This window comes from Procambarus clarkii, chromosome 31 (assembly GCF_040958095.1).
Source record: "Procambarus clarkii isolate CNS0578487 chromosome 31, FALCON_Pclarkii_2.0, whole genome shotgun sequence".
Classification (NCBI taxonomy): domain Eukaryota; kingdom Metazoa; phylum Arthropoda; class Malacostraca; order Decapoda; family Cambaridae; genus Procambarus; species Procambarus clarkii.
In genome coordinates this window covers 16,214,187-16,240,757 of record NC_091180.1, presented here as the reverse complement: position 1 = coordinate 16,240,757, position 26,571 = coordinate 16,214,187, and the positions used below count along the sequence as shown (strand labels likewise).

Here is a 26,571-nt window from a genome sequence, read left to right as displayed (position 1 = left end):
GGTGCTGAAGGTTACGAGAGGGAGGGAGGGGGAGAGTGAGGAGGGAGGGGGAGAGTGAGGAGGGAGGGGGAGAGTGAGGAGGGAGGGAGGGAGTGCCAGACGTCAACAAACAAGATGGCCTGGTGAGCCCAGTGAACTTAACCAACTATATCTTCCCCCGCCCCGTCGGTCTTCCTGACGGGCGTCTCTCTCTCCTTGGCGGGTCCTCCTGACGTAGTGATGAGAATGACACCCGCAGTGAGCCAAGACGACGAGCTCCACCACCCAGGACGATGATCATCGCCGCCCTGGACAATGAGACACACTGCTGCCCACGACACCATGATCACCGCCAAGATAATGAGAATGTTGAGGAATAAAGTAGTGTTGTCGGTGCTGCTGCTGGTGGGGGTCGCCTACTCCTGTCTCTCCCTCTGGTCACAGGTACATGCTGCACGTCAGTGCTGCTGCTGGTGGGGGTCGCCTACTCCTGTCTCTCCCTCTGGTCACAGGTACATGCTGCACGTCAGTGCTGCTGCTGGTGGGGGTCGCCTACTCCTGTCTCTCCCTCTGGTCACAGGTACATGCTGCACGTCAGTGCTGCTGCTGGTGGGGGTCGTCTACTCCTGTCTCTCCCTCTGGTCACAGGTACATGCTGCACGTCGGTGCTGCTGCTGGTGGGGGTCGCCTACTCCTGTCTCTCCCTCTGGTCACAGGTACATGCTGCACGTCAGTGCTGCTGCTGGTGGGGGTCGTCTACTCCTGTCTCTCCCTCTGGTCACAGGTACATGCTGCACGTCAGTGCTGCTGCTGGTGGGGGTCGTCTACTCCTGTCTCTCCCTCTGGTCACAGGTACATGCTGCACGTCAGTGCTGCTGCTGGTGGGGGTCGTCTACTCCTGTCTCTCCCTCTGGTCACAGGTACATGCTGCACGTCGGTGCTGCTGCTGGTGGGGGTCGTCTACTCCTGTCTCTCCCTCTGGTCACAGGTACATGCTGCACGTCAGTGCTGCTGCTGGTGGGGGTCGTCTACTCCTGTCTCTCCCTCTGGTCACAGGTACATGCTGCACGTCAGTGCTGCTGCTGGTGGGGGTCGTCTACTCCTGTCTCTCCCTCTGGTCACAGGTACATGCTGCACGTCAGTGCTGCTGCTGGTGGGGGTCGTCTACTCCTGTCTCTCCCTCTGGTCACAGGTACATGCTGCACGTCAGTGCTGCTGCTGGTGGGGGTCGTCTACTCCTGTCTCTCCCTCTGGTCACAGGTACATGCTGCACGTCAGTGCTGCTGCTGGTGGGGGTCGTCTACTCCTGTCTCTCCCTCTGGTCACAGGTACATGCTGCACGTCAGTGCTGCTGCTGGTGGGAGTCGCCTACTCCTGTCTCTCCCTCTGGTCACAGGTACATGCTACACGTCGGTGCTGCTGCTGGTGGGGGTCACCTACTCCTGTCTCTCCCTCTGGTCACAGGTACATGCTGCACGTCAGTGCTGCTGCTGGTGGGGGTCGTCTACTCCTGTCTCTCCCTCTGGTCACAGGTACATGCTGCACGTCAGTGCTGCTGCTGGTGGGGGTCGTCTACTCCTGTCTCCCTCTGGTCACAGAGACCTTCATTACTTATATAATGCTAGGAATCTTTGGGTAGATTTAGGTAGCTTTGGGTAATTAGATGGATCGCTGCATGGTGTAGTGCGTTGCTTCCCGACCTTTTTTTTTTTTTCCCTTCCCCAACCATGTTATGTCACTTATGGACCCCTCCTCTCCCTACAACCACGTTCTCTCTCTCACCTGTGGACCCTCTACAACCACGTTTTCTCTCCTGTGGACCCCCTACAACCACGTTCTCTCACCTGTGGACCTCCCTACAATCACATTCTCTCACCCATGGACCCCCTACAACCACGTTCTCACCCGTGGACCCCCTACAACCACATTCTCACCTGTGGACCCCCTACAACCACGTTCTCACCCGTGGACCCCCTACAACCACGTTCTCACCCGTGGACCTCCTACGACTACGGTCTCAAACATGGACTCCCCTATGACCACCTTCTCACCCATGGACCCCCCCCTATGACCATCTTCTCACCCGTGGACCTCCCCTACAACCACCTCACCTGTGGACCACCCCTACGACCACCTTTTCACCTCACCTGTGGACCCCCCTACGACCACCTTTTCACCTCGCCTGTGGACCTCCTTACGACCACCTTTTCACCTGTGGACCCTCTACGACCACATTCTCACCTGTGGACCCCCCTATGACCACGTTATCACCCGTGGACCCCCCTACGACCACTTTTTCACCCGTGGACCTCCCCTACCCCTGTGCTGCTCTGGGCCTTAAAGTGCTTTTACCAGCTCAAGTTATAATTGTTCTCAAGTTAAATTTGAGTTCGGTTCTTCTTCCCCATATTGGGTGCATCAGATATATAATTAATGCATTACATACTTGAGCATAGGTCCAGTATACCATAAAGTGTTCCAGCATTCCAATAATATTTACAGAACTCAGCTCTCGGCATATCTCAACTCGGAGAAGGGGTCGGTAGTCTGTCAGTATGGAATAGTATACAATACTGTATAATGTTCATGGAAATGCACATTTTCTCACAAAGTTGACACATGATGTACTCAACTCTTGAGTTCTTGCTTTATTAGTTTCAAATAGAGTTTCACTTTATTAGTTTCGTATACCATCAGGGAAGCACCAAGAAAGATAGGTACAGTAAATCAAAACAAACTACTGCATGATTTAAAAAATAACACTGAAGCCCCAACATTGCCAAAAAAAACTCCCCAACAATGAAAACAAAAGTGTTTTGGGATGCCTACCTTTCTGGGTGCCTAACCTGGTAGATGGCAGACATGGAATGCTTCCAACCACATGGGCGTTTCTATAGGCCATTGCTCCTCGTACCTCTCTGAAAGGGTCAGGTTCTGGCTTGTGGTCACCCTAAGCCAAGAGAGCTCTGTGACTTATGACTACTAATAATACGGCACTTAATCAGTATGATAGCTTCTGGTTCAGGGAGATAATGGGGCTCACCCAGAACTGGCATTTCACTACATTCAACACTGATTTTTTTTAGCCTCCCCCCCAAAAAAGTATGGGACTGAATGCAAGTACCGCAGCAAAAGGGTTGAGACATTTAATTTATCAACATGTTCCCTTGTGATTTTTATTTTAATATCCACAGGACATTACCAGGTAATGTCTCATATCTCATTGAATGTGATATTGAGGCACTGTGCAACATTTTGCTAACTTTTCTTAAATACCCTTCAGAACACTAGTAGTCCTGTCGAGAGCGAGGCTGAAGTTGCAGGAAGGGTTGAATTTCACTGGGGTCCTGATTCTTCAAATGGAACTTCCAATGATAAGGTTACAACATGCAGAAACTCTGTTCAAGGAAAAGTACTCCTTGCTGATGATCAAGGTAAGGAAGATTCAATTTTTGTCTTTGATTTAGTAGCGTGCTTAATAAATTCTGAAAAGTTTTAGTTATGTTGTGTTTTGACAAGTGTGAGGTGAATTAATGTGGGGTGAAGGTAATTTTTCTTACATTAATTCAAGGTAGGATATGTTTTAGATGTTATGGCCACAACATTTAGCACTAAATTGAAATGGGCCAAGTTATAGCAGTGTAATGGAACTCAACTGGAATTGAATCTGGTTTAACAGAATTTTAGTTGCAACAGAATTGCAATCTGGAAGGAATTTGAGTTGTATTCTTCTTCCCCATGATGGGTGCGTTTGGAGGTTCCGGAGTCTTCCTGGCTGGCAGATTGCACGTTCTTTTCATTGGGGTCAAAGCTTGGGGTTTGTCAGACCGGCACACTTGAGTGGCGAGAAACTCCTTCCGTTCTGTAGGTTTACTTGGGGGTGAGTTTGAGCACCTTAATGCGTGCTTGTTCGCCCGTGCTTTCTCGGGAAGTTGGCCTCGTACAGCTGCACGTGCAGGTTCCTACCCTTCGGTGTCCTTGGTTGCTGAAGATTTGCATGCCCGTGGGCATTTGACTTCAGTCTTGTGCTTCTTTTTCCTTCTCGAGCTGTCTTAAACCTGGCTTGAGGAGGATGTGGAGGTGTTGAGTGCCGTTGAGTGCTCGGCGGCTCGAGCATCAGCTGGGCTGTTGAAGCTGTTTTCGCCTATCCTGAAGGAGGCAGTGTCTCTGTTCTTTATTTCTCATCTTACGTGCCGTCAGGCTGTGCTGGCTCTCTTTGGAATCTGCTTGGGCCCTGACTCTTAGGTTTTCATCCCTGCTTTGTCCGTTGCTGTTGGCAAAGGCTGCTGTCACGCAGTTTCTGCAGGTGACTTCATCTAATTGTCGTCCTATGTCGGACTTGTTGCTTTTCCGGGGTGGCCGTTCTCAGCCTTCTTGTGAGAGTCGTACCAGGGCTCAGGGTTCCGCTAGTTGGGGTGGGCCATTGGTGCCAGGTTCTGAGCCGGTGCTTCCTTCGGAGCCGGTGTCATCTGGTCAGTGCGATGATCGCTCTGTTCGTCAGTCGGCTCTTCATAAGGGGCATTGGCCCTTTAGTAGTTCGTCCTGTTGATGGAGCGATGAGGGGAAGGCTTGCTCTGTTTGCTCATGCTTGGTCCCACAATTTGTGGGTGTTTTGGGTCATGTCATCTGGCCTCTGGTGGTTGGGCGGCTCCTCCTCCTTCAGGGAGGGGGGGGTATGGGGATGGCGGAGCAGGCTTCTTCCCCTGTGCTTTTTTGGGGTCATCTTGGAGCGGGTGTGCTTGGGCGTGGTCGAAATGACCCGGTCCCTCTGGTGGGTTTCCCAATTGTTTCCGGTGCTAAAATGGGACTGTGCAGATCTGGGGTTCATTCTGGACTTGCCCCATCTGAACCCCTGGATTCCTTGACCCCTTGATTCCTTTTGGATGACCACTCTGTCTCAGGTCTTTCTTCTTTTGGAGTCGGGTGCCTGGATGGTGTCCCTGGAACTCAAGGTTGCGTATTGGCACATTCCTGTCCATCTGGGGTCTGGCATGGGAGTCTGAGGCTTCTATCCCCCTCTCTGGGAGGGGGGAGCTGCGCAGACAGCGGTGTGGTGACGTGTGACATCATGCTAGTTTGCTCGTTTCTTTTTTGGGGAGTTCTATCCACTAGTTTGGTGTTAGGTAGCAATTTTAACCAGAATAGGTGTTTGTTTTGGGATGCTTACCTTTCTGGGTGCCCGACCTGGTTGATGGCAGACATAGAATGCTTCCTACCGCATGGGGGTTTCTATAGGCCATTGCTCCCCTTGCCTCTCTGAGGGTGCCAGGTTCTGGCTCGTGGTCCCCGGTAGGCCAACAGAACTCCATACACATGACTGATGCCAAAGTCTGACATTAGCATATCAGCCTGTATAGCTCCGGAAAGCCTCCAGGTCACACCCAGAAAATGGCATTTCATTACATTCAACACTGGCTTTTTTTTTTTTTTTTTTTAAGATTTCATTATTTAATATGAGCTGTATTGTGAGAGTGTAAAGTATCTAAGGAGAGCTAATACAATGAATTTTTCAGGTTATGTGTGTCATCGAGTAGACCGCTTGAGCACTGGTTGTTGCAATGTTGCAGTAGACACAACTCGCCGCTATGCATGTGACACTTGCAACACCCATGGTTGCTGTGCCATCTATGAATATTGTGTATCATGCTGCCTGCATCCTGATAAGGTAAGGCACAATATGTAAGTTTTATCAAATAAAGCTTCACAGAGACTCATGTATATCTGGATCTGTCTTGGTGTTTTTGACCAGTGTGATACACTAGAGTGAAGAATAATTGGGCTTAGCATCATGACTTCCACATGTTCTATGAACATCTGGAGTCTTACTCGGCTCTTAAATGCGTCAACATTATTTTAATGAAAGTTGGGTAGCATAGTGGATATGGATGACCCTTTTGCACCCATCTCCCTGAAAACAGAGAAGCTAAATTATCATTTAACATTACCTATTTTTAGTTAGAGGAAGAGTTGTTATGCTTATGGTGATACAGTAAGTGTTCAGTGAGGATCCACAAGGTCTTCTCTGAGTACTCTTTATTTTCTTCTCCGAGGCTATGAGTCCCTACACTTGCACCAGAGGTGGTACCCCTTTTTGTTATATACTTTGTCATAAATTTGAAGCTATCACTGGTTTTTGTAAATTTTTCAACCCATCCTCCTGTTTAGACTACTTTTTGTAACTATGTGGACCATCATACATACAGTATATTGATTTAATGGATAATTAGATTGTAGAATTTGGTACTACTTGCTTCATATAGAGTTTGGAAAAAATAAGCTAAAACCAAACTTATGTCCTATACTAGGCCTAGTATAGGACATATATGTACTATATTAGTCCTTAGCATGCATTAGGCAAATAATTAGGCACATTTGCCTGTGCCCTGATAACTAGTTTGCTGTGTCAGTTGAGGGCAGGGTTGTTTTACCTGGTGGCTGGCTTGCATTGCCCTTGTTTATACAGTGATCTTTCCTGTGGAATTCAGGATTCCTCCTCTTCAGGCCTATTCCTCTTGAGGTGTCTTGCCTCCAGGTCGTGCACAGACATTGGCCCTTCTGCAGGACCTGGAGTTGAATTGGAATTATTCTAACTGCAGCTAAAGTATTTTAATAATAAATCTCATAAAAATAATTTTCAATACTGTGTTAAATAAATAACAAAATCTGTTTTTATTAATTGAACTCAATTGCAATCAATATATTGTGGAAGATACATTGTGGTTTCATGGTTGACAGCTTTTCCATTGCAGCTCATGCCCTTCCCTCTCTGAATGCTTTTTGTTATGCCTACCTTTCTGGGTGTCTAACCCTGGTCGATGGCAGATAAGGAAAATCCCCAACTACCGGGGAGGGGGGTGTTCCAGGGGCCATTTCTCCTTGGAACCTCTCTGAGGGGGCCAGTTTCTGGCTCATGGTCCCTGGTAGGCTGAACTCCATAAACTAATGCCCTGGTCTAATATATCGCACATTAGCCCGATAGCTCCAGGGAGCCTCTAGGGCTCACCCAGAAAATGGCATTCATTACATTCAATGCTGGTTTTTTGGTGAGTTTTCCAGATGCTTTCTTTGCTGCTGTACTTTTCTGAATTTCACAGTTGTGGTGGGTAGTCTGTTTCATAGTTTTATTTATTTTTGGTTGAATAACTTTGTGCTGCAAAGTAAAACTGGTTTCAACACAGTTTTAAATGTATTGTATGCCTCATTATACTGTATTACAATTCATTGGTTTATTGAGACTAATTTTTTCACCACTTTGTCATCTTTTCAGAAATCTTTACTAAAGAAGGTACTGGGCCAAATTAGTGAAAATAGCCCCTTGTATGCCTCGGTGTCGGACCATTTTGAGTTGTGCCTGGTGAAGTGCCGCACCTCGAGTCAGTCCGTTCAACACGAGACACTTTATATTGACCCACGAGCCAAACACTGCTATGGCCAAGGACCCCCGCCACTTTCCAACAATGAAACGTGAAGGAGAGTGAGGTTGTCTACTTAAAATGATCTAGTATTTTGTGATTTCTAATATGTTTCCTATTTTTACTGTTTTAATGATCTAGTACCATAATACTGCTACAGCCAGGGGCCCACACCACTTTCCAACAATGAAACGTGAAGGAGAGTGAGGTTATCTACTTAAATTATTTGTACACTTCCCATTTTGGCCTCAACTGACCTGCAAACCCAACCACTGCTACACTCTCTAGGTCTCCTGTCTCTACATTAGGGCAATAAAGCAAAAAATTCTTTACCAGAGATAGTTTATGGATTTGTCATTATTTTAATAATCTCCCACTTTGCTGTCATTGTTTATAATCTGTTTACCACAGTCTGACTATAAAACTTTGACAGTAAACATGTGTGTGTGTGTGGCTGAAGATGATTCTTAAATATATATCATTGTGTAGATAATACATAATTTTCATGAGAGTGAAGTCATGTGTAGACTTTGTAAAAGTCAGAATATGTATGTACTGTACTCGAGTCTTTCATAATGCAAAGGAAATTCTTGCAAGTTTGCACAATTACACTGTACTGTATATTGAATTTATATTTCCATATACAGTATTACAAAGTGTTTATATTTTACATTATTAAAAGTTGTTCAGATTTCATTTAGACATGCAGTATAGTAATTGAGAATATATTGAGGAATTTCCTGTACTGATAAATGCTGTCTGGTGTAAACAAATACTTGCATTGATTAAATATCTGTTGATCAAGAGCTTAACTGTACAGGTATTTACAAAAATACCTGTACAATACTCTATTTAAAAATGCATGTACAGTAGTGATACATATTTGTATTGACTGAATGCATGTACTTTACAGGATTGATGTATTACCTGTTATGTACTGTATTGACAAAATGTATCTAATGATAAATACCTGTGCAAGTATAGACAAAATACTTGCACTGTATTGATATAAAAAAATTATATATTTTTTATATATTAGTGTGTGCAATTGACTTATTTATACTGTATTTATATTTGTGTAGTAGATTAATATATCAGTAATTTGTTCAAGTATGAGTGCAATTGTCACTGGCCAGTTTTAGGTGGTTGTTGTCCAATACAATGTTTGTGCATGGTCATACATAAGTATTATATTACAAATGTGTTAGGTTGTTGGAAAGTGTATTGACTATTTGCTTTGAATCTGCACATTATCTGAAGTTTTATAATTCATTTTAACATGATCATATTTCAGTCAAGTTTTTGTATTTAAAAACCAACCTAAGGGAACTTATGGGTGCTGCATTGTCTCTTCCTCTTCTTAGTAATTTGTCTGGAAAGCAAGCTGAGGGTTTGTGTCCCACACTTCATCTTCTTCTTCTTTGTGTCATGTCAAAACAAGCCGCATAGTTATTTCTTGCGTATAAAGCAATGTATGTTTTGTAAGAGACCCAGACCCCTTGTGTTGTTACATGTAAACTATTTCAGTAACAGGTATGTGCACTGTGGCAGTGTGTCACAGTGCCTGTCCTTTTAGTGTCTCCATTGCAATGTGGTATTGTGTAGTACTGTGCTGCGGAACCTATTGACAGTGTGCTTTACAACACTTCTCCTAATATGGAACACTTGACTAATAATTGGGTTTTGCAGATACAATAGGTATCTGTGTTTGCAACACTTGCTCTACGACATGGTTTCAAAAAAGCTGTTCAGTGTACTGCATAATTTCATTAACTGTCAGGTGTATGTTTGGCTTACTTGTGGAATACTTCATCAGATTAACGTCTGTGCTATAACTTTTGCCTTCTTGTTTTATTATAAAGAAAGCTCATTTGCTTCACAGAGGTGAGGTGAGGCAGCTAAGGCAGGAATAATAATAGTCTGAGCAGTTAGTACTGTACAGTACAGTACTGTGATATTTACATGTGACTGGTTCCTAGATCATTTCTAAAGTCACATACACAGTTTTCCTGGTTTGGCGCCTTCTTTTGATAATTACCTACTTCTACTCTCACAGAACACAATGAGTTCAAGCCATACAACTGGTGTTCAGTGCTCACTGGATGACATAGCCATCACAACCTGGCTGATCAGTTTTGGGTGACATTTAATAATATTTGAGCCAAGCTCCTCAAGGTTTATATGAAATTTCTTGCTGGTAACCTAGCCTCTTCCCATATTCTTTAATTGCATGTATTTTGTCAGACATAAGAAAAGCTGGATAAAATTTGGCAATCATTTTGGTACCTTTTTTTTAAAGAGCTGCAATTATATAAATTAAATTAAATATTATAGTATTTAGGCTGATAACTGTTAACTTTTAATTTTTCTCTAAATATTATGCATCTTAATCAACTTAATATTGCTTCATTAAAAATAATTTAAAATTGATATATATATATATATAATATATATATAAAATATATAATATATATAAGGGCAACATAGTTAAGATTTTTTACAAATTATCTTTTATAAATTGCCGAATGTTTGACAAGTAATACAAATACCGTATTATGAAATCCATATGTGCGAGAACTGGTAGTACTGTTAGTTTTGACTTCAGGAGCTGAAATTACACTTCTATAGTATAATTTGAATCTAGTGCAGTGGGTGATGACCCCTTGGGTGTGTTTTGAGTTTTAGAAAACAGGACTGTTAGAAATAGTATTGGGAAAAATGTTAGGAACCACTGATCAAATAGTAAGGTAAATCCAGGGCTAGGGTATCTGAATCTAGGGTTAGGGTAATCCAAGTTTATGGTAATTCAGGGCTAAGGTAAACCAGAGTTATAGATAATCCATTGTGAGGGTAATCCAAGGCCATAGTGGTCTATAGCTAGGATAATCCAGGGCCAAGATGGTTCATGACTAATGTAATCACAGGTCATGAGAGACTAGAGAATTATAAGTATTGTAAGGCACTCCTTGACACGATAGAATGAGTTATAATCAGCTTTGATGCATAAGCTCAAGCAGCAAATGTAAACAACAGTACCAAGATACAGATACTGTATTGAGTAAGGAATTTACATACTGAAGACATTTCAGTAAAAAGAGTTTTCTCAAAGCTGTATAAAATATGCCAAAGTACTAAATTTCCCAATTTAATTAGGGTGGAGAGTCATCAGACTTGCTATATTATGTTCACAATATTGTTCCTTAAAGCCCTTTAACTTTGCATAAGACAGACTTCCCACCAAAGCTTACCACAAAATTTGTTAGAGGTCGCTCTATTCCCACATCAGCATGTACAGTTTTGAAAATGAAAGTACTGTCATCATATTTGTGCAGTTAGAAAAATTTAGAATCATCAGTATATGATGATCTTTATTGGCATCATAAGTTTGGGAGTTTTTTTTGCTGTGTGTATTCACCTAGTTATTCTTGCGGGGGTTGAGCTCCGCTCTTTTGGCCCGCCTCTCAACTGTCAATCAATCAATCAACTGTAACTACCTACTAACTAACTTATTTTTTTCCCCCATGCACACACACACCCAGACTGCTAGGTGTGTGAAACTTTGGGTGAAAGAAACTTTGCCCATTTGTTTCTGCCTGGTCCGGGAATCAAACCCGGGCAACAGAATTACGAGTCCTGCGCACTGTCCGCTCAGCTACCAGACCCCCCCGTGTGTATGTGTACTTATCAAATGATTTTTTTTATCATGCTGTATATATGAGATGATGGTCCAGTTCATTAAAATCTTAGTGTTTAGAGGATAGGTTGCTAGGTTAGCCATCCTTTTCGAAGGTTTGTTGTACATCCATCTTTTTCTGCTGTTGATGTCAGGTTCAGTAATGGTCATGTATGAATAATAGACTCTAAACTATGGCAAAACATTTTATTAAGATTCACACAATAGGAAAGTAACATCAAATCAGTGGACATGCTGATTCACCCAAAATATATATTAAATGTTGTGCTTTACTTTAATTTTAAAAGTTGTCTTATAATCTATTTTCTGTATATTTACTATTATAGTCATTTTGCCCCTTGCATAGTTAGTTTGTACAACAATTTACACAGATAGAAATTAATTTTTGATAATATTGTGTATTGCTTTTAGTACTGTTTATTAGTTTACTTTTCATTATCTATGGGTAGTGAAATGTGGCTTTGTGAGCCCCTTACCTAGTTAATGATACTGGGTGCTTTTAAATTTCTAGTTCTGTCATATATGCTTTTCAAACTGGATGAAGATGGCTTCCACAGATTCATTCAGTACATTTCACTTGATCACCTGCATTGCATATAAACATTTTGCTACACTCATTTGACTTATTTGTGTTTCTCACTTCTGTTCATATCCTCATGTCATAATATATCTTAGCAAATGCTGTCCCAGTCTACCTGATCTATTACATTCAGTATATGGCTTGCTCATAGCTGAGCTTGTCTTAGGAGCTAACCTGCCTTTGGTTCATCATTCAGAAATGCAAGAACCTCTAGCAGCTGTTAAGACAAGTGGAGTCACTGTTGGTGACTCTTTTCAACTTTTCCAACTTTGACTGTTAAACAAAGTCCAGTGATACTTGTTTCTCCTTTTTCAAATATATCTGAGACAACAGAACACTTCTTTATGGAACTTTCAGAAAGGAAACATAACCTATTTGAAATTTTACTCTGCTCTTTTGGTCAGGTCTCGGGAGGCAAGAATTAATAGTCCACATTGGTGCGTTCCATGTTCATTTAACCCATACTTGCTCATATGTACACACTTTTCCCTCTTCATAAAATCCATTTATAGAATAAACAACTGGCTGGACACTACCCGCTGTGTTTTTAATATACTGTATATGCTTTTTGCTGAGGGACCTTAATTTTTGCATGTTCCAGCACTTCTCATGCTTGTTCCACCTGGGGACCCAGTCCTGCTGTTATCACCTTGTAATGCTCCATGGGTCATTCCAACAACTGGGGCAACACCCTTAATCCCCTCCCCCCTTTTCCCCAAATAAATATTGTAATACTCATTGCACTATACAACATAACTGATTCAAGTTCCTGGTAGGCCAAAAATTTCAATATAACTTGCTACATCTCCACTGGTAAGTGCATTAAATTCTTCCACTGAGTAATGGAAAAAATCCAACAATATATATGGATGTATGATCTAACAGTAATAAATTTCAGCTACAGTACTTAGACATAGGAAAATTAACAACTTAAAATGAATGTGAAATACAAGACAGCCAAATCTCAATGAATGACATGTTAAGACTCTAGGAATAATTGTTGGATGATTTAACATTTACAGCATAAAGCTCCTGTTTTTCAAATCACACATGCTTTCCTGCCTTGATTATTGCTCTACTTGCCTTCCATTTCAAGGCAGGAGAGATTTCTGAAATATTGGGAATAATTAAACTGCTACAAGCACAGATACTATAAAGCCTCAATTACTGGGACTGGCTCAAAACGATAAGAAATTTACTCTGGAAATGAAATTAGTGTTATTACATGTACGTGTTAGATATTGAAAGGTCAGATCCCAAATGCGCACAAATAAAATAACTTTCTGAAGTAAAAGATATGGTAGGAAATGCAGATTATACCCAATGAAAAATAAAGGTGCGATAGGCACAGAATATTTTATGAACATCGGAGGCCTATGGCTTTTCAACCTCCCACCAAGTGTGGGAGACGGTAGGCCTCCCTTCCCCCTTGTATTTATTAATTATCTACTTAATAATATTGATCCTAAATTTAATAAATGTTACTTAAGCATGATGTACCCTCTGAGAACTCCAAGCCACCACTAGCAACAACCTTACTGATCAAGTTATCATCAGTTGGATAAGTACACATTACAATGTGACATGTAACATCAACCCAATTAGGTTAAAACAATTCTAAGTGTTGTACTCATATTTTACAATTTATGCTCACCTCTCTAATTTTCTACATTGTATAATTATAAGGGTAATGCATGCAATTATCATATCAATCATTGTATGTTTGCTGATGAATAAATACAAATTTTATTAAATATGAATGATTTATGTAAATCTAACAGGTGATTATATTAATATGTTGATGAAAACTACTTGTTACTCATTGAAATGTGGCCTATAGGTATGGCTTGAGGATGCCATAGTAACTTCCATGTTAGTACAAACCACCAAGGATTGAGTGATTAAATTTCCATAACTTTAAAATCTGTGGTATGCAGAGTTTTAACAAGTTATTTAATAGGAAACAGATTCATTTAGATTTAGTGTTTTAATTTGTGCAGTTGTGCCAGATGTGTCATGTGACCAAATGTTGAAGATACTGTGGCAGTATGATATGGGAGGGATTTCAAATGGGTTTCCATTGTTGTGACAAAGCCCCCCTAGGACAATGATTGACTTTCCCCAGTTTGTAACCACAACAATTGACTTACTACCAGGTAAAATGTTAGGTGAACAGCACCATCAGGTGCAAGTAAATGTGCCCAAATGTCATGTCCTAGGTGGGATTTGAATCCCATACCAATTGATTGTGAGTAGACTGCACTGGCTATTGCTCTACAGGTCACTGCCTCAGACGGGGTTACTCCACTGTATTAGTATGTGGCGTATAGAGTTCACAGCCTTGTGAGCTAAGCTAACAGGGAGTTAGGAGTCTGCATTAGTAACATAACATTCCTAAGACATCATCATTGGCTGTATTATCTGGCACCACAGCATCTCCATCATTGATGCCTCACACCAGAGATAAATAAATCCTCATTTTGTCAAGGTACCATTAATTCGGAAATTATATCTACGAATATAATGATACAAATGGAGATATTACAAGAGTCCATAAGGTAACATGTTAAGTATTTACTTCTGGTCTCCAAGTAGTATAAGTGGATGCATCAGTCTACTCATATGTTCAATGATGGTCTACTGTATATACATTTATATTAGGAGTGGCAGCATGAACTTTTCATAGTGCTCGTGAGAATGAGTAAAGCTGATACATCTTGAGAGATTCGCTCATCGGCATGATTGGGGAAAATGCTATTAAACAGTCATATGAGAACAGATTGTTAATTGTAGCATGGATAACAAAATGTACCACGCAGAGCAGCAGGCTTTGGATGTAGGATACCTCATAAGAAATAATGCATAACAGGATATTTTGGTATGTACAAACTTAGCTCACATCTGCATAATCATGCATGATGAGTTTCTCAGAATATTTGCCTCAAGCATGTGTGTTATTGGCAGCATATTTTTATTACCCTAAAGTATATATTATTGTACATTGCACATAAATTTAAGGAAATTTATTGTTTGTTTTTCTAATACACATTGTGTTTGAACATGTAAAAGGACAACTAAGACATAAGATAAAATAAATGTAAATAGCTAATATAGGATAATATTTCCTTGGGCTAATTTTATTTTCAAGTCACCAGTTTCCATTTTGGCCAGGATCAACACAGAGTCACTAGCAGTGCATTGATCACTGATTGGCCATACTGCCTAATAGCTCTGCCAATCCTGGAAGATCAGTTGCTGTATCCAGAGAGATGCTAAATTACTCCCACTTCCTGCCCCTAGAGTAATTTTGCCAAGAAACCTGGAAAGCAGGGAGCAGATCCATTCAAGGACATACTGAGAAGATAGAACATGTACACAGGGAGGATGCCCAAGAGAAATACTCTCAGCATCACACCAGGACAAATACAAATACAAATATTTATTCAGGTAAAGTACATACTGTACATACAGATGTTTATTCAGGAAAGGTATATACATACAAGTGATGTTACATTAATGGATTGATATATAGATAGAGCTAGTACATACAATGCCTAAAGCCACTATTATTGTATAGCCATACAAGGTAAGATACAAAAGTTGATGGATTTATAGATAGAGCTAGTACATACAATGCCTAAAGCCACTATTACGCAAAGTGTTTCAGGCAGGAAAAACACTAAAACTAGACTGAAACTAAAACTAAGACTAAAGACTAAAACTTAATACTAATTGAGATTAAAGTATAGACTGTGTTGAGAAAAAATAAGAAAAAAATGGAAAAAAGGGGGGGGGAACATGGCAGAAAAAGTTAGGACAAGAGAATAAGGTTAAGGCTTCATGATCAAGGACCTGGAAACAGCTGGGGACTGAAAGAAGAGCAGATCAGAGGGTCCCAAAATGTAGCACATGCATAAATGATGATAAAGTGGTTTAGAAATTAGAGTTTCTGTCTCGCCTCAGAGAAGAGTTCTTATGCTTTCAGTTGAGGATGGTCTGTATAAGCTTATAAAGAATGCATGACCAAGAAACCACAGGGTGGACACTACACAATTTGTGCAGTGAACAGTAAGGTGCGATATTCTCAGCATGCAACCCGTCCTCGACTCTATCCAGTGGTCGTCCCCACAGACGCATTCATAAATTTTAACATGCTGTTCATTCAAAACAAGAATTTTCTCAAATATCAATTAATATTATAATATATTAGCACATTGTGCATATAGAGGCATAGGTTAGGTTAGGTGTTTAGGTTCGGTTGGCGATTATTTGCATTTGTAGTACGTGGGTGAAGCATTTATAGCGATGTGGTTCGAATAAAACTCGTCAGTGAAGCACTTGTTCTGGAAGTGTTTGAACGAAATCAGTTGTGAGTCGTGTGTAAACCGTTTTTCATTCATAAACAGGGGGTTTGGCGGGTGGATGGAATCACTTTTGGATCTTTGTTTGGAGGACGGGCTGCAGCATGATTAGATGTACTACACAGGAAAAGAACACCTCATTACGACAGGTTGGAGCTCTTATGTCCAAGCTCAGTCTCTTATTGTGATTACTGCACCTTTTAACCCCTCTCTTTCTCTAGGGGCGGTCCGTCTAATTACTGCAAGCTACCACAAGCTACACAAGCTTCACTAAGCTTCCTGGCAATATGTTAGTAATGAATAAATATGATATATTTACTCATTATAATGTTGGTGCTGAATGTACAACACGAAAAAATATCATTTTAATCTGAAAAAGTATCTTTTTATAAAGAAGTTAGACGAAAATAAAGAGCTGGTGACACCAAATCAAGTCGACGATCCAAACGTCGGTTAGGTTAGCTTAGGTCAACCTAACCTAACATATCATATTTATTCATTACTAACGTATTGCCAGGAAGGTTTGTGAAGCTTGTGTAGCTTGTGGTAGACGGACCCAGGGGCGGTACTTTGATTTCCCAGTTATTCATTCCTCCATCCTTGCCCATTGGCAGGGTTGTTAGTTTTCTGTTACTGATAACAAACTGCGTACTCTTAAGCGTAGTGTGTCCCTGTGGCCTTCCTCCTGCCACCATAACCGGCGGTGGGAAACACCTCTGGCAAGGTTGCGTATTGGCCATATTCACTTAACTCACGGTCACTTAATGGAGCGCCGCCCTGCTCCGTATTGTCCCTCTTACAGTCGTGCATATCCTTATTGAAGGCCCTGACTTCCAGGACAAGCATGTGTCTTGCCTTCCGACCATCCCTCGCTGTCACTTGTCCCTCGATAGAATTCTTGGTGAATCGGATACTATTGATATCGTTCGCCTTATGAGTTTGTTCTCGTATTGACATCCTTGGTGATATTTAGCGCCCTCTCATTATTCTGCACATTTGATGGTGCTACATAGCCTTCCCGGTTTGGTGCCTTCTTTTGATAATTACTTTATTCCTTATTCACATCTACCCAGTCTTTCATTCCTTAAGAGTTCACAGTTTGTTACCTGTAACACGACACTAATGACCCTGCCAATAGTTGCAGGTTAAAGGTAACCTATTCCACTGGCCTTCCTCCTACCACTGTAATAGATGGTGGGAAATAGTTCTGGAAAAATAGGCACATTACTGAAAGAAGGCAGGAACTAGCAGTAATGTGCCAGAAGGCAGGAACTAGCAGTAATGTGCTGGAAGGCAGGAACTAGCAGTAATGTGCTGGAAGGCAGGAACTAGCAGTAATGTGCTGGAAGGCAGGAACTAGCAGTAATGTGCTGGAAGGCAGGAACTAGCAGTAATGTGCCAAAAGGCACATCACTATTATTGCTAGAGGATTGGAAAAAAGCATTGATTGTTCCATTGTATAAAAATGAGGAACATAACAAGTGCATTAATCTACCAAGTGTAGTGGACAGTGTGTATAACAGGATAGTGAACAGAATAATAAAGAAGAATACAGAGAAATTGATCAGTGTTGAAAAGATTTGCATAAAGAGAGCCTATAGAAAAAGCGCATAAGAAAGACTAAGGTGTATATGATATTTATGGACTTGGAAAAAGCAAATGAGCATATATGGAGTTGGTAGTGCTACAAAATGCTGTGAAAGTCCTCACGTAAGTAGCAATGCATGTTCAAGAGTCAATGTGTAACGAGTGACTAGTTTGATATTAACGTAGGTGTACATCAGGTTGCGTGACGTTTGCCTGGTTATATAATATATTCTGTACATGGATGGCATCACGAGGGAGGTCAAATAAAATGTTTAGAATGCCAAGTATATCTTGTGTATATATAGGCCTAATATTAATAACTAGTAAATGTCACAATTAATGTATACACATGATAGTTCTTAAAATAGTGAGAGTGCGCTATACAGACAAGTTAATATTTTCTTGTAGTGTGTGCAAGAACTGTTAAAGTCAATGTAGACAAAAGTAAAGCAATAGTGGATGGCAGAAAGAAATTGCGATTTGCTGAAGTGGTCAATCAGTTTAAATACCTGGGATTTATGATAATTAGAAGAGGAATTAGTGCAATCAAAATTGAGAGCAAGGTAAGTCAGTAACGGAAAGTGACTGGTGCAATGAAAGCCTGGTTCACAACATTGATAATGTATAGGAACAGATGCAGCCACAGGTCTGTACGACAGAATGGTGGCAGACTCTTATGTACGATTACAAGTCAGTGGTGAGGTCGTTGTGAAAAATGAGTTAGACCAGTAGAAATGGATAAGCTGAGAGGTATGTGTGGTAATAGAAAAAATATAGAAGGAATATAAATGTCACAGAGATATGTGGAATGCAAAAAGTGAATAGCAACAAAAGTTTTTTTTAACTAATTTATTGTATGAAACAATTATAGCATTAACAATATTCATTATATTCATAAAAATATTGAAAAAGTCTGGTATATGGCACTTTATACACACCTTACCTAATATTGAGCATGTAACAATAGTATCAGCCTATAGCTTATTTTATTACTAGATAATCACTTTAAAACTTAAAAAAAAGTGTGCCTGATTATTTTTGACAACAATATGTACAAAACAAATGCAAATTTCATGTCTACATAATTCTAAAACTACAAAAATTAATAAAACAATAGTTTTGTAACTCAAAACAGTGTTCATTACCTGCAATAATCTACACTTCAGGGTTTCTCAAACTGGGGTGCATGTTCTACTTGTGCTCACTCGTGTTTATATTTGTAAAGCTCAAGTGTGTACATATTCCAAGGTTGGTCTAGTGTGTACATATTCCAAGGTTGGTCTAGTGTGTACATATTCCAAGGCTGGTCTAGTGTGTACATATTCCAAGGTTGGTCTAGTGTGTACATATTCCAAGGTTGATCTAGTGTGTACATATTCCAAGGTTGGTCTAGTGTGTACATATTCCAAGGTTGATCTAGTGTGTACATATTCCAAGGTTGCTCTAGTGTGTACATATTCCAAGGTTGCTCTAGTGTGTACATATTCCAAGGTTGATCTGTGTGATTATGTTCCAAGTTCAGTCTAGTCATTAAAGCAATCTTGGAACATACATACATACATACATACATACATACATACATACATACATACATACATACATATATATATATATATATATATATATATATATATATATATATATATATATATATATATATATATATATATATATATGTACACACACACACACACACACACACATACATATATACATACACACACATACATATATACACACACACACATACATATATACACACACACACACTAGAGAGCACAAGGGGTACACACACCCTATTCTGAGAACCCCTGACCTACACCACTCCAAGGCCCATGAATAAACTTCCTCGTTCAAGTCATGCTCCTTGAAGATGAAGAGTACTGACCATTTAAGACAATTTTTCAAAGCCACAAACAGACAATTAAATAGTACTAGTATAACCATGCAAATCAGAAGTCTTAACTCATTATAAATTGTCCACATGAATTCTCTAGTAGTTCCAAATTAAGGAGTGGAAAAATACCATTCTTTCATTTGCCAACTGCTACACTTTTTTGTCACTTGCTTGTTTTTTCAATTACATTACAGGTAATTGGATACTCAATTACTCTACTCGCATCAGCATCAAGTACTCCGTTCGCCTAATGCTACACGTTGTATCTGTAGGTATTTTTCCTGATGCAAGATATCATCTATATAACTAATGTGCTGCACAATGTACTACAACTAATGTACTAATAATCTGAGAGACATGTGCACAAGTAGTCTATAAGCACCTGTATAGAGCTGAGTATAATGTAGCATAGCATGCTCAGTGTTGAGTAGTGTTGACTGTAACACAGTATAGTGTTGAGTATAATCTTGAGTAAAGCACTGAGTATAGTGTTGAGTATAATCTTGAGTAAAGCACTGAGTATAGTGTAGACTAGAGTAAAGCACTGAGTATAGTGTTAAGTATAATTTTGAATATTGTGCTGAGCATCTTCCCTTACTGTTCTGACATTTTTGGATGGTAAATGATCACTGAGCAGCACATATAATTGTTTAAAAAAAAAAAAAAAAAATATCACACCACGGAGACCGACTCTCAAGAGCCTAAAAGCTGTCATGATAAATCACAGCCTAGTACAAGTGTGCTGAACCGAATTGTAAAGTCATGTTTCAAAACATGAGGAATTGTACAATGCATGTTCAGATTAAGAATTATTTCCATATTGGTAACTTGTTAGGAACTTTCTTAATTAACCATACTAAGAAACACTAATACTAATACAGTATTATTATTCTTTGCCAAACTGCTGTATAACTGTTTTTATTCTCTAAAATTGAATAGTAAAAGATAGAACTTTACATCAAAAATATAAAAATACATACGCTTAGCCTCAACTAAAAAATTAAATAGCCATGATTCTGACAGACAAAAGGAAATTTGAGGATCCTTAGTAAATTTTTCTCTGCCAAAATCATATCCTATTGGAAGGCTTGCCTTCTCTCTCTCTCTTTCTCAGCTCATTATTATGTATCACAATGATTGGCCCCTTTCCAACATACTACAAAATTTGGTAAGGAAAACACAGCATCTAGCATCTACTGTGATGCCAGAGGGATTACAACAATCAACTAGCACCATTGAAAGAGCTGCCTAGTTACACTGTAATGCGTGGTGGAAGTTGAAGATTTAAAAGCATGAGAAGAGAAATATGTACAATTGGCTTGGTCAGCATGACACATGCTCCAACTCTGCTTATCCTCCAGTTCTTGAGCTTTACACAGACAAATATAGCTTCCGCTTGTGACAGAGATAAGCTATGATAACCCATGTGCTCGTGCCCCAGAGGTTCATGATGAGATAGTTTGTATGGGTCTCACCAACAGGTCTCCAAGACCAGGGGAACAATCCACCAAAAATCTCATGGCCAACATAGATCAAGATTGAATTCATACCTGTAAGGAAAAATTTGTTTTCAGAAAATAATAGAAAAAACCAGTATTGAATGTAATGGAACGCCATTTTCTGGGCGAGACCCAAAGGCTCCCCGGAGCTTACTAGGCAGATATGCTAATCTCTGACTTATGGCATCAGAGATTAGCATATCAGTCATGGCATCAGTCATTATGACTGATGCCATGACTTTGGCATCAGTCATGTGTATGGAGTTCTGTGGGCCTACCGGGTACCATGAGCCAGAACCAGGCCCCCTCAGAGAGGCATGGGGAGCAATGGCCTATAGAAACCTTCATGGGTTGGAAGCATTCTATGTCTGCCATCGACCGGGTCATGCACCCAGAAAGGTAAGCGTCCCCCCCAAAAAAACTCTATTCTGGTAAAAATTTTGCTACCAAAAGTCGAACAAGTGGATAGAACTCCCCTAAAAGAAACGAGCAAAGGATCATGACGTCACACATCGCTGCGCCGCTGTCTGCGCAGCTGAGGGGGAAAGGGGGAGCCCCAGACCCCCACACCAGCTATCCACCCGTCAGTTCTAAGGCTGATGCTAGAGGTGGAGGTCGTGTGCTTGGCTCCAGTGATTCCAGAACTGTGCTTTGCGTGTGGTGGCTGTTTTCCAGGGGTGCAGGAGCCAGGAGTCATTCTACAGCACTCGGGCTGCATGCGCTTAGGGTTATCGTCCCTAGGTGCCCTGTAAGTACTGCCCTTGGAGTTTGGGGTTGCCTTCCACAAGTTCCTCGAGACCTGCCTCTGCTGGGCCGTTTTACTGCTCGGTTTTTCACCTGCCTTTTGGGTGTTTGGGGGTTTTGTCTTCCTTATTTACCTTAGGGCAAGAGGCAGTTTTGCACTGGTGCGGAGCGCAGGGTACTGCGCAGCTAGTTGTCACCATTCACAGCGGCCTGCTCTGTTTCTTGGGATGCGTTGTCCTCTTGCGGGTCTAGTTTTCTCTTGATAATGTCCACGGTTGTTCTGGCAATATTTCTGATAGTCGCTGGTAGGATGTTGAACAACTGTGAACCTCTGATATTTATACAGTGTTCTCAGGTTGTGCCTATGGCACCCCTGCTCTTCACTGGTTCTATTCTGCATTTTCTTCCATATCGTTCACTCCAGTACGTTGTCATTTTACTGTGTAGATTTGGGACCTGGCCCTCCAGTATTTTCCATGTGTATATTATTTGGTATCTCTCTTGTCTCCTTTCTAGTGAGTACATTTGGAGAGCTTTGAGACGATCCCAATAATTTAGGTGCTTTGAGACGATCCCAATAATTTAGGTGCTTTATCTCATCTATGTGTGCCGTATATGTTCTCTGTATTCCCTCTATTTCAGCAATCTCTCCTGCTCTGAAGGGGAAAGTGAGTACTGAGCAGTACTCAAGATGGGACAACACAAGCGATTTGAAGAGTACAACACGGCTGGAGGAAGAGGTTCGAATGCCCCCAGTGTTACCCCGGAAGGGGAAATCTGTGAGACTGTTCCGAGTCTGAAGACCATCGAAGCCCTGCCCCGACCCCGAACCCACAGATGGGTAAGATCTGGATGCAGGGAGGAAAGGGGGGGGAGGGGAACAGACAAAAACACAACAGGGAAAAGACATCCACTTTGTGGACCCTCCTTACTATTACTCATCTTCTTTGTGTGTCAGACAGGTGCTTGCATCTCTTTATCCCTGATTGCCAGAAAATAGGAGGAGTTACCGTTATTATCAGTACCGGTTGCTGCCTGTCTCCGCACATATTTATTTTTAAACAAATTTTAAAAAATCCATCTCTTAGCATATTGGGATGAAATTTTCACGACGTTGATGCCAAATAACGGGAGATTTGTTTGAAATTTTTCACTATTTTCCACATTTGGAAAAGTCCCCACATGCACCGGGCCCCTTAAACAGCATTCGAATTTCAAGCTTTCACAAGACGAAGCTTATGAGGAAAGGTACTGCATTATTATCTATACAGAAAAAGTTAGAAATTCACATATATTACTAGTCCACTTAAAAAATCTAACCGAAATTCTGGAGGAGCCCCAGTGAATCCTCCAGAGAAAATAGTAAGTGACCACAAAAGAATTAGGAAGATGGGTGGAGTTGATAAATACTACTACTACTGTATTACCAAGGTTCACTATTAGTGGCAGTATATATACAGTCAATCTGACATCAGAGGGGGTTGCCACTCCACCACTTACCACATTGTAAGTATTTAAATGGGATGCTATGCCACCACTTACCACATTGTAAGTATTTAAATGGGATGCTATGCCACCACTTACCACAGTATTTAAAGGAGTTGCTGCTCCACTACTTACCAGGGTATTTAAATGGGTTGCCGCTCCACCATTGCCATTTATCTATGAACAAATACAGGAGTGACAGAAGGAAGAAAGCGAAGCAGGCAGTGGTCAGTACGAAGGACAGCGACCACAGGTTCTTGTTCACAGGAATTGGGCCACCTTCCTTACGCCAGTCACAAAGGAAGCCTGCTAACAAGCCCTACAGAAATATGTGGAATTTAGGAAGCACAAAGGCAAAGCAAAATAAATAATATACAAATGCTAAAACAAAAAGCAGGATTGTCATTAAGTAAATATTCTTTATGAGCAGTTGCTCCCTAAGGTAAAATATACTATGCCATAAACAGGAATTACAAATAAACAGAGAGGATCGTATTCAGGCAATGTAGAGATCTTTTCAAAGAACATTGCAGAGTCATTGCAATGATCATTGCCCAAAATGTTTATCAAGAGGCAGCAGAACATCTAGTACGGAAGCAAGAGAAGCAACAGTACCCCTGAACAAATTTGTCTAAATTGGGGTCTTTTCAACAGTTTTTTTAAACTCTTCAGTTCCCTTGTGCAATACAAATTTAATCTTATTTTTTTAGAACCTTCATTCTACAATGTGCGAGGATAGATTGCCTGGGTTAGCTTTGCTCTCCACTGAAAGGGTTGGCTACATAGTTTTGTTTTCATTTTACATTTAAACTTTGTACTACCTTTAAAACTATATTCATTGTGTGTTGCTTTTAAACTAAAAATAAAAATGTATAATGAGTTTCATGGAGCAGTGGATTTTTGCCTTAGGGAGAAACTAAATGCAAAACAGGTAGTTCAAAATGAAATAGGAATTACATCTCAACACGAGCTCCATGCGAAGCAAGATACAATACCTTTAGCAAATTAATACTCTACCCTCAGAGCACTCCCTCTTTTAAATCATACATACAGTATTGAAGGTTACCTACATCACCCCACCATTCCTGTCACAAATGCAGCTGTTGTAAACATAAGTGATGGTTCTTATTTGGAGTTATGGGCACTGTATAAATAGCTGGGACTCCACACACTTCAAACAGAGCTATTGCTGTACACCTTGCCTTTTAATATGTACATATTGTATCACTAAACCTGGGACATTAACTCTAAGAAAGATCCTGTCATCTCTAAATGAACTTCAACTTTCCACAACACCCAAAATCCCAGCATAAAATGTAATGAAATGCCGGTGGTTCCCCGATTCTCTCCCTTTTAGGTTCATCAATTTGTCGGCGAGTTGTTCATCAGCCCCAAAACTGAGATGGGAAGCCAGCTGAGGGCAGGGGACCAGGCTGCCTGGTGGTCGTAATTAGAACTAATGAGTTTGAGCAATTTCTTGGTTTTGTGTGAATTGTTTGCCGAGTTGTTTAGTGGTTTTGAGGCATCGCTTTCTGTGAATCCTTCAGTTGCCTGTAAAACTTCACCAATTTTCTGGATGCTTTCTTGGTGGGGTGCCAAGTTGTCACTTGCTCTCTCTGCCTCTGTGAGTGGGGCCAGGTTGTGGCTCTAGTCACCAATAGGCCAAACAGAACTTCTGTGACTGATGTGACCTTTTAGTTCTGAGCAATCTCAGGAAGATGGCTCCAGGGAGCCACAAAGTGACTCCCCAGAAAAGCCATATATTTATGGCATATGTACGAGTATATATAACATTAATAATTGTGTAACTAGCGTCAAAAGATTGTTATTTGCTTAGCTAAACGAACTAGTGCTTCTGTAGCCCTTTACACCACCGCCCACGGGATGGGTATGAGGTGCATAATAAAGAAATTTAATTGAATTCAATAAAATCACCACACTTCTAGATATTACTGGTGCTCTGCTTAGGCTACATTATAACTACCATACCAATACTGTATATGGGATCCCTTTAGGAGATACTTACCAGCGAATGCCTAATGCAACATGCACACTATTTAAGTACCAATTGCAACAAACATCAAGATGACTTACACAAACAACTGCCCAAACAAGCCAGCGTTTAATGCGTGGTCCGTGGCCCTGGTAAGTGATGATAATGCGTCCGGCTGCTGCTCCAAACTGTACCTGAGGACTCAAACAATTCTTGTCAACACTCAGGAGATAGGGCACAAAGGTCTTAAATGCATATAAATGTATTGTAGAAGAAACATATTGTAGAAGTGTGTGGTTAAATCATTTGATGTGTTGAACTGTAGGATGCCCCACGATAAAAAAAAAATCTTGCCAATACTGTATGTGAAACTGTAATTCCTGAATTTATTTACCTGAGAGTCACTAACACTAGTGGCCTCAATGAAGACAGGAAGCCGGCAGCTTGTCGAAGGGTCCCCCCCCCCCATTTGCCTTGATAATCTTTTTCCAGTTGGATTTTGAAATTCAACAGTCTTGGCATTTACAGCTTTAGTGGGTAGGTGGTTCCATGGGTCTATAACCCTGTGAGTGAAAAAGCATCTCCTGTTCTCAGTCCTACATTGTGACTTGTTGAGCTTGAAACCGTTGCTCCTTGTTTGTGTTACATTTGACCTTCTGAAGAAATTTTCCCGATCAACATTTACCAAATTGTTCAGTATTTTAAAAGTTTCAATGAGATCTGCCCTGTCATGCCTGGTTTGCGGTGTTGTTAGCCCTGAGGCCCTCAACTGTTTCAGATACAAGAGATGACTTAGCTCTGGAATTATTTTTGTTGCCAGGTGTAGCACTTTCTCCAGAGCAGCTATGTCCTTCTGAAGATGGGATTTCTAAGCTTAGATACAATAGTATCCTTGGATCCAAGTAGTACTTGGATTCATAAAATACAAACAATTGGCTCTGGTATATCAAATCAAAAATGTGTCGAGATAAAACTAGGCTTTTTAATACTGTACCATAGTTCATACATTTTCCCTGCTTTATTTCAGAGCTTGCAAGCCCCTTTTTTGTACCCTAGCACATAACAATTGAGCACATAACCCTTGAGTATGAATAATCATTTGAAACTCTTCAGTATTCTTTGCTTTTAATGTTAATGATCAATTTCACATTTCCAGGACTCAAATTTTACTAGAAACTATTAGAACAAAAATTATTAGAAAGTATCTCAGAAAAACATCCAATATGTGATTTATAAATGTGCCACCCAATTGAATTTGTTGCTCTTTGTCTCCTGATAATATGGCAGAATGAGTACGTACTGCCATATTATCAGTACTGTGGCACAATATGGAAATACGA

General features: G+C 40.7%; 2 protein-coding genes across 8 annotated transcripts in view; one reads left to right on the top strand and one right to left on the bottom strand.

Annotated features, from left to right (window-relative positions):
- Nucleotides 1–63: 63 nt before the first annotated feature.
- On the top strand, nt 64–14,691 carry LOC123758633 (SREBP regulating gene protein). 3 transcript variants are annotated; one of them, XM_045743131.2, is made up of 4 exons: nt 64–423; nt 3,263–3,413; nt 5,493–5,644; nt 7,247–14,691. In XM_045743131.2, the coding sequence occupies exons 1-4, from the start codon at nt 295–297 to the stop codon at nt 7,445–7,447; spliced, it is 633 nt and encodes a 210-aa protein (XP_045599087.1). In that variant the 5' UTR covers nt 64–294; the 3' UTR covers nt 7,448–14,691. The 3 variants fall into 3 exon arrangements, with proteins under 3 accessions (XP_045599087.1, XP_069190491.1, XP_069190490.1); XM_069334390.1 differs by lacking the exon at nt 64–423 and adding an exon at nt 549–695; XM_069334389.1 differs by lacking the exon at nt 64–423 and adding an exon at nt 1,229–1,375.
- A 4,196-nt stretch (nt 14,692–18,887) lies between these two features.
- The window catches only part of LOC123758635 (heparan-alpha-glucosaminide N-acetyltransferase), a 34,069-nt gene continuing 26,385 nt past the window's right edge, over nt 18,888–26,571 (bottom strand). For 4 of the 5 annotated variants that reach the window (XM_045743138.2, XM_069334387.1, XM_045743136.2 and 1 more), the window contains exons 12-14: nt 25,333–25,425; nt 23,374–23,557; nt 18,888–21,060 (exon numbers count right to left, since the gene is read on the bottom strand). In XM_045743138.2, coding sequence (XP_045599094.1) covers nt 20,882–21,060; nt 23,374–23,557; nt 25,333–25,425 — 456 coding nt within the window. In that variant the 3' untranslated portion in view covers nt 18,888–20,881. The remainder of the gene's footprint in view (nt 21,061–23,373; nt 23,558–25,332; nt 25,426–26,571) is intronic. The other variant, XM_045743139.2, reaches the window with a different exon arrangement.